Source organism: Alexandromys fortis, unplaced genomic scaffold (genome assembly GCF_014885135.2).
Source record: "Alexandromys fortis isolate MF-2015 unplaced genomic scaffold, M_Fortis_MF-2015_v1.1 scaffold_25, whole genome shotgun sequence".
NCBI classification, from domain to species: domain Eukaryota; kingdom Metazoa; phylum Chordata; class Mammalia; order Rodentia; family Cricetidae; genus Alexandromys; species Alexandromys fortis.
Window position 1 is genome coordinate 14,468,925 of NW_026067904.1, and position 16,016 is coordinate 14,484,940.

At 44.5% G+C, this 16,016-nt stretch overlaps 2 protein-coding genes across 2 annotated transcripts; one reads left to right on the forward strand and one right to left on the reverse strand.

Annotated features, from left to right (window-relative positions):
• Positions 1–6,985: 6,985 nt before the first annotated feature.
• Ttr (transthyretin) lies at positions 6,986–14,584 on the reverse strand. Its single transcript, XM_050135026.1, has 4 exons — positions 14,438–14,584; positions 13,351–13,481; positions 10,818–10,953; positions 6,986–7,241 (listed from the first exon to the last, which is right to left on the reverse strand). Exons 1-4 carry the CDS (start codon positions 14,504–14,506, stop codon positions 7,134–7,136), a joined length of 444 nt encoding a protein of 147 aa, XP_049990983.1. The 5' UTR covers positions 14,507–14,584; the 3' UTR covers positions 6,986–7,133.
• A 123-nt stretch (positions 14,585–14,707) lies between these two features.
• LOC126497140 (60S ribosomal protein L29-like) lies at positions 14,708–15,636 on the forward strand. The gene has a single exon (XM_050135025.1). It carries the CDS (start codon positions 14,923–14,925, stop codon positions 15,526–15,528), a length of 606 nt encoding a protein of 201 aa, XP_049990982.1. The 5' UTR covers positions 14,708–14,922; the 3' UTR covers positions 15,529–15,636.
• The last annotated feature ends 380 nt before the right edge of the window (positions 15,637–16,016 follow it).

A 16,016-nucleotide genomic window follows, 5' to 3' on the forward strand; every position in this document is an offset into this window, starting at 1 on the left:
CTTTGTGTGGTGATGTCATTGTTTTTTCTCAGGACTTTTTGGGGATTATCTATCCCCACTAAATTTTGGGTACATTACTGATGACTTAGTTGATGTTAAGGGTGCACTGTACAGATATGGTGCTCTAAGCTTAAACACCCTCACTTAGTGCTTGCTCACACAAAACACACTATTATTTAATTCTCATCCATACACTTGGTAATTCATAGTATCAAGAATTCCTTAGCCCAGGGTTGAGATGAATGAGTCAGGTGTTTCCCCCCCACAGAGCAGAGGACCTGAGTTTGTCCCCCAAACACATGTAATGCTGGACTTGGAAGCACATCTCAAATCTCATGGTGAGTTGAGAGATGGAGACAGGAGAATTCCTGGAGGCTTGTGGGCCAGTTGGCCTGATGTTTGCAACAATGACCAACAAGAAAGATCCTGACTTAAACAGGGGAGAAGGCAAGGATCAAGATTTGAGAGTGTCCTCTGACCTCTGCCTGCAAGGTCTCACATATTCTAGGTTGGCCTTGAACTCACAGTGTAGCCAGAACAACCTAGAACACCCTATCCTCCTGCATCCACCTCCAAAATACTGGGATTTGACTGGGGAGATGGCCCAGTTAAGGGCACACACTACCCTTCCAGAGATCTACCAGATGACCTGTGTGTGCCAACATGCCCAGCCTTCAGACAGTCTGAAGATATATTTTGATGTCCTTGAAGTATATTACTAATTTAATCTTCAGTGCTTCAACTTGTGTTCTAGAGGCTTTTGTAGGGGCAGCAGCCAGTCTAATCCTCAAGAAGTATCCGTCTTCTGAGTAAAACTGATGGAGTGGGCAGACGTGAAGAACACATGCCACCAATGGGCTCGCACTTGCTTGTGCGGGTTTCTGAGCATCACTGTCAGAGCAACTCCTTCATAGGTAGGCTACTTCCAAGCCGCAAACATGATCTCTGAAAGAGTAGTTGAAATGATTGTTTTTCTGCAATAAAGCTTAACAAGGGGTAGTAAACTCTTGGAGGATTCTGGCAAGACTCATGCATGATTAACAAAGGTTTGAGTTTGGGGGGTCACTTGTTACTAGCTAGCAAACAGTAAGCATTTAAAGTTGGGCAAGTCTTGGTTCAGTGAACCTCTAGGGGATCGTGGGAATGATTAAATAAGCTAACATGGGAACATGCCTGACCTTCCCAACAAGAACTTGATTTGTCTGAAGTTAGTTTCTGACTTTGTGTTTAGAAGCCTTTCTTCCATGCCAATGGCTCTAGGTTGTGTTTGAGAAATATTTGGCAGGGTGTCCTTTAATTCTCAGAAATTTTTACAGTGGTTATGCATAATTATGCAAACAATTAGTAAAACTGCCAAAGGCCCATGATCAACATGTGTAGTAGTCATAGAAGAAACGTGACAAATAACTGGAACAATACAGTTATCTGACCACCAGCTAATGTGAAAGGGAACGAACATTTTACAGCTTAGCCACATCAAGACAGTATCACTGCTCTAACACTGCATACACACACACACACACACACACACACACACACTACTATGGTGAAAAGGCTGAGACAAAGTAAGTGTTCATGAGTTCTTTTAGGGGTGACCCCTCTCACACCTGGCATCTCTGATATTATTTTAATGTGCTTTAAGTATTTTATAGGATCACAGGGCCAACTTAAAAAATAGTTAATGAAGAGAATATTATTTCACTTATTACATTCTGGTACATTGTAAAATTTCAATTCAAGTCCTCTTTTGATTCTCACATCTATTTAGGAGTGAGAGTAGGTTTGGGAGTGAAAATAGATTCATTTTGCAGTTTCAAGAGAGGGCCCCTGGCAGGGGAAGACTCACTGTTTCAAAGGGAACAGAAAAGAGGATCGTTGAAGGAACTTTGAGGAATTGTAGAAGTCCACACACCCCAGAACATAACAGCCTATGAAATCCTTTCTAGAAACCAATTTGTCACAAGGATTTTTCCACTCCTGGGGAAGATGTGAACAACATCCATTCCCTCTAAAGATGCTAATCACAAACCAAAGTACATTCTGCCTCAGTTTATCCTTGAAGCCAATGAGTTTATTAGGGTTACTTACATAACAGTGGTGATGAGTTACTAACAGGAGCATGATTGACCCCCAAAACAGCCACACTGGAAAGTCTCCACCTCATGTGGATGGTGGCCTTGTTGGAGCCCCATAGATGGAACTCCTTACCCCTAGTTTTTTCCTAGTTTATATACTAGCTACGGGCAGTTAAGGCAGGATTGCTTATAAATGGCTGGGAAGAGAGGTGACACTCGGGTCGAAGGTTCTGTGATCGTCTCACCCTCCTAGGAGGGTGTTATCAGTCTGCCATGATGAACCCTGGAGACGGTAGGCATAGCTGATCTCAGGAAGACGGTCGCAGTTAAACTCAGGATGCTATCTTAGGACAGTTTATGACTTTAGATTTTAAGTCCAAAGAAGCTCAACATTTATAAAGGTTTTACCCATCCACGGGTGTGCACACACACTGAGTATATAGGGTGAAGGGTTTCAGTACTTCTAAGAAGAGAAAATACGGCATTGCTTGTAAAGAGAATATTTTTTTTAGAAGGAAATAAGAGCTATTCAAAGGACTATTAGGAAAAGTGGAGGAAATAATCAAGTAATTATTTCTTAATAATGAGTTTTTAGTAGCTACTTATCTAAAAAATTCTTTTGAAAGTCATTACTGGAAGTGGATGTGATTCCACTCTGCCCTGAAGCTAAAGCCTTACAATTACGAATCCCACTGAGGAACAAATTGAACAGGAGTCATGGAACCAGGGAGGACACTTTCAAGGTATTCAATTCACTTCTTTTATTTTTTATTAGTCAAGAAATAGAAATATAAAATCTCCTTCCTCCCACCCTCTCTTTCATTTCCTTCCTTCTTTCCTTTCTTACTCCCTCCCTCCCACTCTCCCCTCCTTCTGATGGGGGAGAGTCTTCTGTTTTGTGTTAATTTCATCGGTTAAATAAAGAGACTGCCTTGGCCCTTTTGATAGGACAGCAGCTTAGATAGGCGGAGTAAACAGAACAGAATGCTGGGAGAATCAGGCAGTCGCCATGATTCTCCCACTCCAGACAGATGCAGGTTAAGATCTTTCCTGGTAAGCCAGCTCATGGTGCTATATAGAATATTAGAAATGGGTTAGATCAATATGTAAGAGTTAGCCAATAAGAGGTTAAAACTAATGGGCCAAGCAGTGCTTAAAAGAATACAATTTGTGTGTTGTTTTTTCGGGACATAAGCTAGCCACGCAGCTGGGAGCCGGGGCAGCAGGAATGCAGCCTGCTGCTCCTACTTCAGAGCTCCTCCTTCAACATCCTCCTTCGTTTGTCTTGTTATGTAGCCCAGGTTAGACTGGGGCTTGGACTCCTCCCACCTCAATATGAACAGAATTGCTGTCTCTTCACGGGGAAGTCTACCAGACTCTCAGCACCCTGATGCAGCCCCTCAGCCACAGGCTGACCTTCAGAAAGTCCTCCTCACCTTTGTTGCCCTGGATTTTTATTTTCTTACCACAGCTCTCCAGAATTCACGCCCAGGTTCTAATAACCAAAGTGCCTCCTTTCTGTGAATATTGTCCATCTCCATCTCAAGTCCTTGCCCCTTCACAGCTTAACTTTCTTTTCATGGCTGAGTTTTGTTTTTTTTTGCTTGCTTAGCAGCTCCTTGTAGCTTCTAAGAATTAGCAATTTGCCCATCTTTGTGAGGTCCTCAGTTCTCAGGGAATCAGAATACACTGTTCGAGTCTGCTACTGTTGGATTTAAGATATTTTTATGACAACATTGTCATAAAAAGGCTCTTGTGTCTCTCTGGGCTGTCTTCTCATCTTCCTGCCTTTCTCCCAGTCCCCCAGCCCTTGCCCCTGTGTATGTGTGTGTATGGTGGATGTAGGTGGGTGTCTTCATACGTGTACACATGTCAGATGTCCATGACAAGTATCTTCCTCTCTCACTGGCCCCTTATTTTTTTGGGACAGGGTCTCTCCATGGAGCTGGAGCTCACTGACTTGACAACGCTACCTGACCAATGTGCTCCTGGCATTTTCCTGTCTCCATGTCCCCGACACCAGGATCATAGGCATGTGCATCACACTGAGCTTTTGTGTGGATTGTTGACCCCCAGCCTCAGGTCCTTATGCTCTGTGACAAGGACTTTACAGGCTGTGCTGCCTCTCCACAGCCTGCTCCTTCTTTCCTTTTTTTCTATAGCAATCCCATCTGAATTCTTCTGTTGAACCCCCTACTCCCTGGGCAGGTGTCAGCGACCTCAGTGGAGCTCTGGTCTGGACCCCACTCTGGGTTCCCATCTCATGGTGTTTCATAGTTAGGCTTGGGCGCAACAGAAGGACTCTGCTTTTGAGGACTGGTTCCAAACCTCTCCACGGTCTTTAGTTGTCCTTTCGAAAGGAGAAACTCCCACTCTTTTCCTGGCCCTAGTCCGAAAGACATTTTTCTTTTTTTTTTTTTTTTTTCTTTTTCAGGACATTTTTATTTCTTTTTTTTTTTAATTTTTTTTTCTTTTTTTCTTTTTCTTTCTTTCTTTCTTTCTTTCTTTCTTTCTTTATTAAATATTTCTGTCTCTTCCCCACCTCCGCCTCCCCTTTCCCTCCCCCTCCCCCAATCCATTCCCCCTCCCTCGTCAGCCCGAAAGACATTTTTCATAGAGAGTTTCTACACATATTTTAAGTTCTTAAAGTCAGTCTGAAAATGTAGACACTGGCCCTGGTTCATAAAACAGGTTACCCAGAAGAGGTAGAAGATTTCCCACGTTTCCCTGGTACCAAGTCTCCCAGGTGTATGTTGGGGTGAAAACCCAACTGGTTGGTCACAGGAGGTGGAAGGCTCAGGTTTGCCCACCTGGAACTAATTCTTCCATTCATTCATTTGTTGGTTCAATCACTCATTCACTGCACATATTTGGAAGAGATGTTGCTCCCTGATGCTCCAATGTTTATTACACCCTATGTGGTAGGCATTATTTTCCAGAGATTGGGAACCGCATCTCATGTGCTTTCCAAACGCATTTTCCTGAGGAAACCAGTGTTCTTCAACTCAGCACAAGTCCATATGCAGACGACTGTTCTGGGTTCACCTTGTAGCATCAGCCTTGGCCTTCCCTCCCATCATACCTTGTACCTGTTTTATAATCTCTAGCTTCCCAGAAGTAAGCTCAGCAACAGCAAGTGGTTGCCTGCTGAGCTGTGGGCAGGGTGCACCTCCCCAGGGTTTAGTTAAAGAAGCCTGCATGCAACTCATCTTGCTTGCAGAGGTTCTGGAATGGACCTTCGGTGTTCGCTTAGGTTTGCCAAAGATGAACTACAATCTGCTTTGGCTTAAAATTAGCTGGGGCAGCTCCAACCCAGAGAGCATGGAGAGCTGGGGAGATGGGATTGAGTCTAGGCTTATTTCCATTTTGAAAATCAGGAAGGAAAAACGAACGGAGCTTAGGGAGATGTGTGAAGTAAAGCAAGGAACCGTCTGGGAAACAGGGGTCTGTGGAGAAATGATTCTGCTTCTGCTCCAAGCTCGGTGGATAGCAGAGCTTGAGGTAAAAATACTCTTGGTTTTCTTGTTTAACAGGTGTTGTCATATGTCGCCGGTAGGACTTGAATATTTATGATTATTCTCTTTGAAAGACGCCTCCACCCCTTGGTTATGTGTGTGTACACACTGTCAACTTTAGTGTTTAAAAACTGGTGTGATTACATTAAACTCTGTGGTTAAATTGAGCTTATTCTCTTTGATGATAAATCTGGTTGTAGTTTTGTTTGTTTGCCTATATTACTGTGCTCATCCCTTGGCGTGTATATATTACATGTATATGTGTGTATATATACACATATATGTATACATGTATAATACATATATATCCAGTTAAACATGGGGTTTGGATAGACTAAGTTGTTAGATAGGGCCTCACTATGTTATTCTATGTTATTGTGACTGGCCTGGAACTTGCTTTGAAGACCAGACTGATCTCAAACTCACAGACATCTTCTTGCCTCTGTCTCCTGAGAGGTGGGTTCTGTTTCTTACCTGATAGAACTGGTCTAAAGTGGATTAGAGAGTTGGTACAAGTTTGTCCCTTTGTAACTTACTATTCTTTCTTTAAAAATGTTTTAATGCTGAATTTTGCTTTCTCCAGTTTCATACATGTATACAATGTGTTCTGATGCTCTCTTCCCTGCCCTCTCTTACCTCCTTCCCACCCTTATCGAACCCTCCCCACATTGCCGCCAGCCCTCCTGGCTTCATGACCTTTGGTTTGGTTTTGTGACTCCTTTATTCTCCTTGGTTTAAAGTCCGCTGAAGCACGGTGGGGTCACCAGTGGATACACAGCTGAAGACAATGACTCCCCTCTCCCTGAATCTATCCGTAGTAAATAGTTCAGCAGCAAGGGGTAGGAGCCCTGAACCCCAACTCCATCATGTCTGCCTGCTGATAGGCCCATTCTTGTGAGAAGAACTGTGATATCCCCCCAAATGAGTAAAGCGTGCTACAAAAATGCACGCAGACGTAGTCCTTAACAGTTTGTCTCCATCTAGTCACTAACGGTCGTAGAAAAAGAAAGCAGTTTATTTCCAGACCATGTCTTTGGGCTTGCTTTCCAGGGTTGGGATTGAGCCCGGGGCTTCGAGCATGCTCAAGAAACACTCCGGTGTCTCCAGACCTTTAGACCATGTGGTTTTAATGTCTACAGACCATTCCTAGCATGTGCCTAGCATTGAAAGGTTGGCCCACTCTGCTTCCTGATCCATCTGCCTTGAGCGAGTTGGCCATGAGCAACCACGAGCTTCCCCCATGACAGACAGGGTCCCTTTAAACCATGAGCCAAAAAGATTTCTTTCCTTAAAGAAAGTTCTAGTCAAAGATTTTCTAGAATTTTTTGGTGACTCTGTAAGATTTGGGTTTTAGGGGCAGTGGGGGAAAAATGAGGGAATAAAAAAGAAACAAAGTTTGAATGGAACGCCAAGTGGTTTAATAGGAATGTTTCATGGCGTCTTTGCCAAGTTACTAACACAGTGTATCAAGTGAAATCACTGCTTCAGTGCAAATGGGCTGCTACTGCTCTGCCAGGATCCTGGTCCTGCTGGGCCAGGCACCTCAGTTCTGGGGGTTGCTGACCACAGCCGTGGTGCTGTAGGAGTAGGGGCTGAGCAGGGCCGCGATGGTGTAGCGGCGATGGCCAGAGTCGTTGGCTGTGAAAACCACCTGGGAGAAAGGAGAGACATTTGCTTCAAACAGAGCCCAGAGGCTGGAGCCATGAAGAGACATTTGCTTCAAACAGAGCCCAGAGGCTGGAGCCACGGTCAAAGTATTCCCTGAAGTTCAGTGCTAAATTGATAATCTTCATGTTATTACCTGATTTTCAGGGGGACAAACAATTAGAACAAAATCAAATATGCTGCCTAGCTAAGTCTCCCGAGCCTTGTGCAGCTCCAATAGAATTGCAGGGGCCTCTCTTTGCAAGTTTGTGACCAGTGTGAGTGGTTCTGGTCACACCAAAATGAGTCACAGAGAACCTGACAGCTATTGTTCATTTTCTTCGGCTCAGAGAAAAGTGGGGAGAAGGGAAATACCTACAGACAAAAGACCCGTGGGGAACAGTGGTTGTCACCCCACTGCAGACTTCCAGAGTTAGAATGCTGGCAGGAACCATCCTCCTGCTGACCTGCATGCTGGCCTCTGCCTGTGGTCTGACCTACAGGGACAGCCCCACCAGGCAGGAAGGCTCCTTGTCTCCAAGTCCAGGGATTTCTCTCCCTCTGTGCCCTTGTGTTTTCTGACGTGAGAAGATGTGAATTTTCAGGTAAGTAACAATGCTGAGGTGTTGGGGGAGGCATATCAGACTTCTCTCCACAACACAAGCGGCAGAAATGTGAACAAAAGCTTTGGGGCTCATGGGAGGTCTCCAGACAAAATGTGGACTTTGCAATTAGCTAGCCACATCTCAAATCACTAGATTGTCTGAGACACGGGTGCCGCAACACCCAGGTGCCGGCCAGGAACATCCAGAAGGGATGGCGGGCAGAGAAGGTGTGTCTAATTTTACTCATTTTGTGTGCAGGTTTTGGATAGAGCTTCGAACACACCTGGAATAAATACCTTTTGTTTCCGAAAGCAGGACAAAGAAAGCTTGGATGATAGAGTAAAACAAACACAAAACAACGCCCAGAAAATGGAAGGGGACTCTTCTCAAACTCCATTTTATGATTTATTATTATTTATAGTGCTACGGATCGAATCCTGTGAATGCCAGGCAAGCCTCTGGCACTGTTATAGCCCTAGCTCTGGTCTAAGCTGGCCACTAACTCCTGATCCCTCTACCTTCGCCTCCCAGCATTAGAGCACAGGCATGTGCCACTGCGCCCACTCTGCCAAGCTTCCTTTCTCTGTCACATTGTCATCCAGTCTCATTTGTCTCTTCCTCAAAAGAGAAAAAAGGATATTATGGGATTAAAAAAAAATCCACCAAGCACCAAGCAGTGGTGGTGCATAACTTTAATCCCAGCACCCAGGAGACAAAGGGAGGTGGATCTCTGTGAGCAAGAGTCCAACAGACCCCTCTGGTTTGTCTGGTGACAGGAGCAAGGAGGTTGGAAGGCCTTAACCCTCTTTTGGTGCTCACATGTCTTACTGTCTAGGTATTATGTGTAAATGGACAAACGGATTCAAACTCTTGGAAGAGAATTCCATCAACAAACTATATTAATAGTGACCACATACTTTCACAGATTATTTTACAATTTTATGAAATTCATTTACTTTTTGATGTCTTTGAGGATATCTCTCACACAGAATTATATTGCCTCTCTCCCCGTTAGGTGCTGAGGTCAAGGTCATGGGTATACCTACCACTCAAGCTCAGAAAATCTTTTCTTGCATCACCTGCTATATTAAATGTTATGTGCTTTAGTGGAGACGAGTGGATTCAGCATTAATTCTTTTTTTGTTCTAATGTTATATTTTTATTGATTTTTTTGGGTGGATATTTGGCATCATGCACCCCAGTCCCACTCATTTCCCATTCCTTCCATGTTCTTTGAGGCATTGTAACATCCCCAAAAGAAAACTAAAATTGAAAATAAAAATTAACAACAACAACAACAAAAAAGAATTGAAGGACTCATCCACAGCGAAGTCACAGAGAGCGGTTCCCTGTCACACTTCGCTGGTCACATTTTGTCAACTTGACACCAACTAGAATAAGCTGGGAAGAGGGAGCCACCGTTGAGGAATTGCCTCGATCAGATTGGCCTGTAGGCAAGTCTGTGTAGCATTTATTTTGATCAATGATTGATGTAGGAGGGCCCAGTCTACCGTGGGCAGTGGGCACACAGACCCAGGCTGTATAAGAAAGATAGTTAAGTCAGGGGTGGTGACGCACACCCTTAATCCCAGCCCTCGGGTGGCAGAGGTAGGCAGATCTCTGTGAGTTCAAGGACAGCCTGGTCTACCAGAGAGTTCTCAGATAGCCAAAGCTACACGGAGAAACCCTGTCTCGAAAAAAAAATAAAATAAAATAAAAAAAAATAAAAAATAAATAAAAAATAAAAACATAAAGGTGGTTGAGCAAGCCAGGAAGCCACCCTCCTCTGTGGCCACTTCTTCAGTTCCTACTTCCAGGTTCCTGCCCTGCGTTTACTCCATGATGGACTGTAACTTACAAGATGAAGCAAACTTTTCCCTCCCCAACTTCCTTTTTGGTAATGGGGTTTATCTTAGCAACAGACAGCAAACTAGGTCACACGCTGGGCTATTTTTGATGGAATTCATTATCTCCAGTTCTGACCAAGAGGTCTGGATTCTATTTCCATGACAGCCACCTGTGTGAAATGACCGAGGATCAGGGAGATTGAGCTCAGAGTGAAATGAAGGTTACTAATGTGGTTTTGGTTTGTTGGCTTTGTGTTTCGATTTAGCTCAGTTTCTTAGAGAAGTTGGCTGAGGCAAGGAAGGCACACCAACCAACACAGAGCCCAGCTCCAGCCTGGGCTCCAGCGGCACTCTCCTGCTCCTTCCCTTGCTCACATGCGCTAGACGTGGCATGCTCCTGAGCCTGGGCTTCAGTGAGACGCTCCTAGGCCCAGTCTTCAGCGGCATGCTCCAGCTGGGTTCCAGCAGCATGCTCCAGCTGGGTTCCAGCAGCATGCTCCTGGGTTCCTGGGCTCCAGCGGCACGCTCCTGTGCCTGCCCTTGCTCACACGTGCTAGCTATGTGACTTGATGGGGTGCTTAACTTCCCTCAGCTTCTTCATTGGTAAAATGGGGTAAGACAAGGCTCGCCCTCTGTAGATTGATCATAAGAATGAAACAGTTTTGATACAGAAACCCCTTTGTCATGTAGACTGTAGTTGGAGATTTAGCTATTCGGGTGTTCCGGTTTTGAATGTATCTTCATTCTGTGCGTTGTCAGGAATTGTGTACCCAAACCTCTGGGGTACTAGATGCGTTGTGGAATAATGAAAATGCCAGAATTTAGAGAAATAACACAGGGAAGGAACCCTCTCTTTGGCTATGAAATATCCTTGGTGGTATCTGGAAGCTGCCTCAAAAGCAGACAATAATATTCCTTCAACAGAGAAACAAATATTCATGTAACTAGCTAACCATAAGTAGAGTGAGCAGGTTTAGGCCGTGTTGCTGAATGTTTCTGACAAACTTGGAACATTTACTTCTTCCGGGCTGTAGGATGGGAACGGGACCCTGCTTTCTTCTCATGCTCAAGAGCAAAGGGCATTTCCTGAGACTGAAAGCAAAACCCAAACACCTCGGTGGGTCCACTCACCTCTGCGTATTCGTGGAACGGGGAAATGCCAAGGGCCTTCCAGTAGGATTTGGTGTCCAGTTCCACTCTGTACACCCCTTCTACGAACTTCTCATCTGTGGTGAGCCCGTGCAGCTCTCCAGATTCAGCAGTCTTCCTGGAAGGCACAAAGGTCCAGGTGAAGTTAGGGGAAAAGAAGGGTATGTATGTGAGTGTAACATGTATGCATGTGTGTGTATGTACATACATGTAACTGTGTACTTCATTTCTACCAAGTGAATCAAGGTTGAGGAAATTCTTGTGTTTGTGATAAAATAATAAAAAAATGGCAAGAAATTCATAGAAGCTTTGCGTACAGCTTTTTGTAGAGTTCTGTCTCATGACAATAACATGCAGTAGAATGTTTACCTTAAAAGCCTTAATCCAGGCACGTGGGGCTCACCTGTTATCCTAGTGCTCTCTGGGTAGAGGCCGGAGGGTTGCTGCAGGTTTGAGGGCAATTTTGGTTTATATAGAGAGCACTGGACTAGATGGGACCCTGTCTCAAAAATTATTAGTTTTATTTTTTTAAAAGAAAGAAAAGGAAAGCCTTAACGCCCAGATGTGTTGCTCAGTGGTAGAGTTCCTTCCTAACATTTGTATGCCCCTGGAATCAGTCCCCAACAACAACAGCACACACACACATATACACACTGTTGCAGACTAACATTTGTATACCCCTGGAATCAGTCCCCAACCACACACACACACACTCTATTGCATTCAGGGTTAATGACTTGATGAAGTTCATGACTGTCCCTGAAAGTGTCACAAGCTGTTCTAACTCTGAAGACCCCTGTGACAGTGGAGTGACAGGCCAGTGTCCCACAGCGTAAGAGTAACTTGCAGGGGTAGTGTTGTTTGTCAGCGTACAAAACCTAATAAACAAAGAAGAACTTAACTGCTTTCTCCTTTTCTAAGTTTAATCTGCTTGGTGATTCTTTGCCAACAAGAAATACCAAGTGGCTTCCATTTTCACGTAGGCTCCAGTTCCTCACGGAAATGTCAGAAACTGCTTCCCATTTAGTTACAACTGAGACAGACGAGTGGCAATTGTCTTTAGTGACTCTGGCCATCCCTGTCCCCTTCTCTCTAACCTCCCTCTGGTGTGTGTACAAGAAAGAAGGTCCCAAGAAAGTTTGAATATTTGGGTGTTGATTCTATGTCCACTTAGAATTCCCTGACCACTTTGTGTGCTGTGCTCGACACACATATGATCACAAAGCAGTTAACAAACAGAAACTCAGCTAACACTTCACTGAAGAAGATGATCTTCCAGTGATTAGAGAAGAAATTAGTGCATCTTGGTATTCAATTAAAACTTAATAGAAAGTCTTTACCCGGGAGACATAAGGACCTCGCCATTCTGCTAGGTGTTAAGGGTGCCTTAGCTGCTTTTTCTTTTGGTTCATTTGTTTAGGTTAATTAGTAATTCATTTGAAATTCTTGTGGTGGTCAAAACACACACACACACACACACACAGACACACACAGACACACAGACACACACACACACACACCTGTGGCCTGCACAGGTGGGAAGTCATCTTGGCATGCTAGTGGCGGGTGTGAGATTGCTCAGCCCCTGGCTTTTGGCTTGCAGATCTCTATAGATGTGTTTCTTATTAAGCAGGGTGGCTGCTAGCCTTACACAGAGCTGTTCTGTTCTGAGTGTACATGAAAAAAAAAAAAAAAGCCCCTGATTCTGGTTAATGCGAGTAAACCCCAGCAGGGCGCTTCGTCAATTCCTTTCATTTCAATAATAAATCAGTACATGTATATCCTTCTTAAGATTCTAAGATAAGAAATAAAAAATAAGAGCAAAAAAAAATGGACACAAGAGATTCTGAAAAATCCAAATTTACAATTCTGAAAATTACTCTCTCTCTCTCTCTCTCTCTCTCTCTCTCTCTCTCTCTCTCTCTCTCTATATGTGTTTATTGTGTGATTGTGTGTATTGTTTTATGTGGTGCCTGAGCCATCTCTGCAGTCCCTAGAGACTAGTTTTCTTCACCTTCCTCAAGTGGGCTGTGACGGAAAGAATTGCAAACTCCTACCGAAGCCCAGGAGTTACTGCCTCTCCTTTTCTCTCCCTTCAGGCCTAGCCTGTGCTAAGCAGAGCAGGAAGCCAGCTTTCTTAAGAAAGGTCTCCCCATTTCTTTAGCCTTCTAACAGATTCTTTAGCTGAAAGTTTTCTTTTAAAAAAAATAATATTTGTTTCCTTTTACTTTATGTGTATGAATGTACAGCCTGCATGTGCGCCTGAGCACTACACACATGGTGGTAAGAAGAGGATATTGGTTCCACAGAATCTGTTGTTACTGATGATTTTGAGCTGCCATTTTGGTGCTGGCAGCCAAACCTGTGTCCCCTACAAGAGCAGAGAGTGCTCTTAACCGCTGAGACATATCTCGCAGCCCTATAGCTGGTCTGCTGTGTGTGCTCACTTCCCATGAGCAGAAGGGTGACTAGAAAGAGAGAACCAATCCCTCAGCAGGATGCTCTGCTAGCTTACCCAGAGGCAAATGGTTCCCAGGTTCCCTGAGCTGTCTTTTTGAACACTTGCACGGCCACATCCACAGCAGGGCTTCCTCGGACAGCATCCAGGACTTTGACCATCAGAGGACACTTGGATGCTCCGGGGCCCTGGGCAGAGAGAGGACAAGAGAGGTGTCAGTGAAATTGATCCGAGTAGAAGGGCTTGTTCTTTCTGGGGTTAGAATCTGGAACAAAACCAAAAGTACACGCTGATCCCATTGCGATAACGTAAGTGTTGACAATTAATGAGCTTCTTTTGCAGTCTGACACAGGCAGCATTGTTTTCAAAGCAAGAGCAGCCTCTGCCTCCAGCCACACTGCTGTGCACCAGGGACCTGTATAAAGTATTTCCAAAGGGCAAGCGGGCCTCTGAGAGCCATCGCCCTGTTCACCTCCTAACGGAGCCACTGAAAAGGTGCATGGTCTTTTCCTCGAGATCATTCTAATCAGCTGCTGCAGTAGTAATTCTCTCCATTGTAACCTAACACCCACGTACTTCCTGACCCACTTAACTGTACTGACTCACTCTTCCAGAGGACTTCGTCAGACACTAGAATAGAGTGTTGCTTCCCCCAAGATAATGATCAATAATACATTTTGATTAGCTAAAGAGCCAAAATATAACCTTACACAATAAGTATAGTAAACATAATGCTACTAAATATATTAAATGTATTTATGAGGATTCACTATTAACAGCCCCACTGATGATGCACTTTGTTCTATAGTCGTAGGTTGAACACAGGCCTTTCCACATGTTAGGCAGCCAGTGAACCACTAAACAACCTCCCCAGGACTTTTATATCTCTATTTCTATGTTATTTCATATTTTTATTATCTAAGGACATCAAGATAATGAGTATTAGACTCAATGCGCCAACACAACAGAAGAAAGAGTCAAGGGTCTAGACCCCAGGTCTCCCCTTTGGAGTTTAATGGGAAACATAGATTCTGGGCACCCCTGACTTAATAATACCCGCTAGTTACCAAAGCTGGAGGAAGCTACTGCTCCTTTACCCAAGGTGCACCCACCATGTCTGGAAAGACTTCCACAGGACACTTACCGCAGGGCCAGCCTCAGACATAAACGCCAGTCCAGCGAGGCAAAGGAGGAAGAGGTGAGGGGAAGCCATTCTGCTAGGAGCCAGTGGACCTCTGTGAAGGCCGCGTCCAGTTGGAGGGGCTTTTATACTCCCGCCTCCCAAGCCAGGCTGCTGATCCCTGCCAATCTGACTCCAAACCTGCTGATTCTGATTATTGACTTAGTCAACAAAGGGAGAATAAGTAACCTACACAAATATGAACCTTGTCTAGGGAGATTAGAGCAACGGAACACCGCTCTATGGAATATTCTTAACTGGTCATTTGACCAGTCAGATCCGCACAACCAAGTAATCTAAACCAAAGGAAAACAGCCTGCTATTCTGGCTGAATGGAGTCAAATTCTTGGGATTTTTTCCCTTTATTGATTTCTGTGCATCTTTTTCAGTTTCCATACATGTTTCTCTTTGATTTTATATGATAAATATAAGTTGTATTGATTTATTTCATGCTTATTGACATCTGGCTGCCCAGGTTTAGCAGTAGTGCGTTAGGTAATAACACTGCATTAGGTTATGAGCCAACAAGGAAGACCTCCTCGGCAGTTAAAAAAATTCTGTGTAGCTCTTTCTTTTCCAGTTGCAGGCGCTTCGGAAGCAGCCGATTACCGTCAAGCCATGGCCAAGTCCAAGAACACAACCAATCCCGGAAATGGCACAGAAACGGCATCAAGAAACCCCGGTCACAAAGACACGAATCTCTCAAGGGGGTTGACCCCAAGTTCCTCAGGAACATGCGCTTTGCCAAGAAGCACAACAAGAAAGGCCTGAAGAAGATGCGGGCAAATAATGCAAAGACCATGAGTGCACGTGCGGAGGCCATCAAGGCCCTGGTGAAGCCCCAGGTGGTGAAGCCCAAGGTGCCAAAGGGCCCCAGCCACAAACTCACCTCTCTCGCTTTCATTGCTCACTCCAAGCTTGGGAAGCGGATTAGAAGCTACATGGCCAGGGGTCGTAGGCTCCAAAAAACAAAGCCCAAGGTTCAAGCCAAGGCAGAGGCCTCAGCTGCAGCTCAGGCTCCTAAAGGTGCCCAGGCCCCTGTGAAGGCCCCATAAAAAAGTCTCAGTCTGTCAATGTGAAGACAGATGGACTGGTGTGAACACCTACACAGTATTTGCAGATGTTCAGGACCTTATGCTGTTTTTACAAATAAACTTGAGGCAAGTTCTGTTAAAAAAAAAATTCTGTGTAGTCAAACTAAGTTCCTTGGAAGCTTTGCTTTTTGTCTCTGTGTGCATGTGACATTTCTCCATTCCTAGATTGGGTTCATCCCAACCCCAGGAATAATGTTGTGTTTCAGATTGCTTTTGTGAGGTTAAAATGCAGAAATTTGTACTGAGTCTCCTCATTGAGAATGCAGGAAACAAGACACTGGCTAATTTTTCAGAACTGTAATTTCTGGAAGGAAGTGGAGATGGTTGTGAGAAGGAGATGCTGTTCCTGATGACGTCAGCCGCAGTGACAAATCCAGAAAGTCAGAGATTAGATGATTCGCTGAGAAGGCACTTTGTGTGTGTGTGAGTGTATGTGTGTGCGTGTGTGT

Bases quoted from the DNA above. Each gene is read 5' to 3' on its own strand.
- Ttr (XM_050135026.1), bottom strand. From the start codon at position 14,506: ATGGCTTCCCCTCACCTCTTCCTCCTTTGCCTCGCTGGACTGGCGTTT. The intron at 10,954-13,350 runs GTAAGCTAGCAG...TGTGCCTTCCAG, and splicing joins TGGGAACCATTTGCCTCTGG to GAAGACTGCTGAATCTGGAG. The intron at 7,242-10,817 runs GTGAGTGGACCC...CCTTTCTCCCAG, and splicing joins CGTTCCACGAATACGCAGAG to GTGGTTTTCACAGCCAACGA.
- LOC126497140 (XM_050135025.1), top strand. From the start codon at position 14,923: ATGCTTATTGACATCTGGCTGCCCAGGTTTAGCAGTAGTGCGTTAGGT.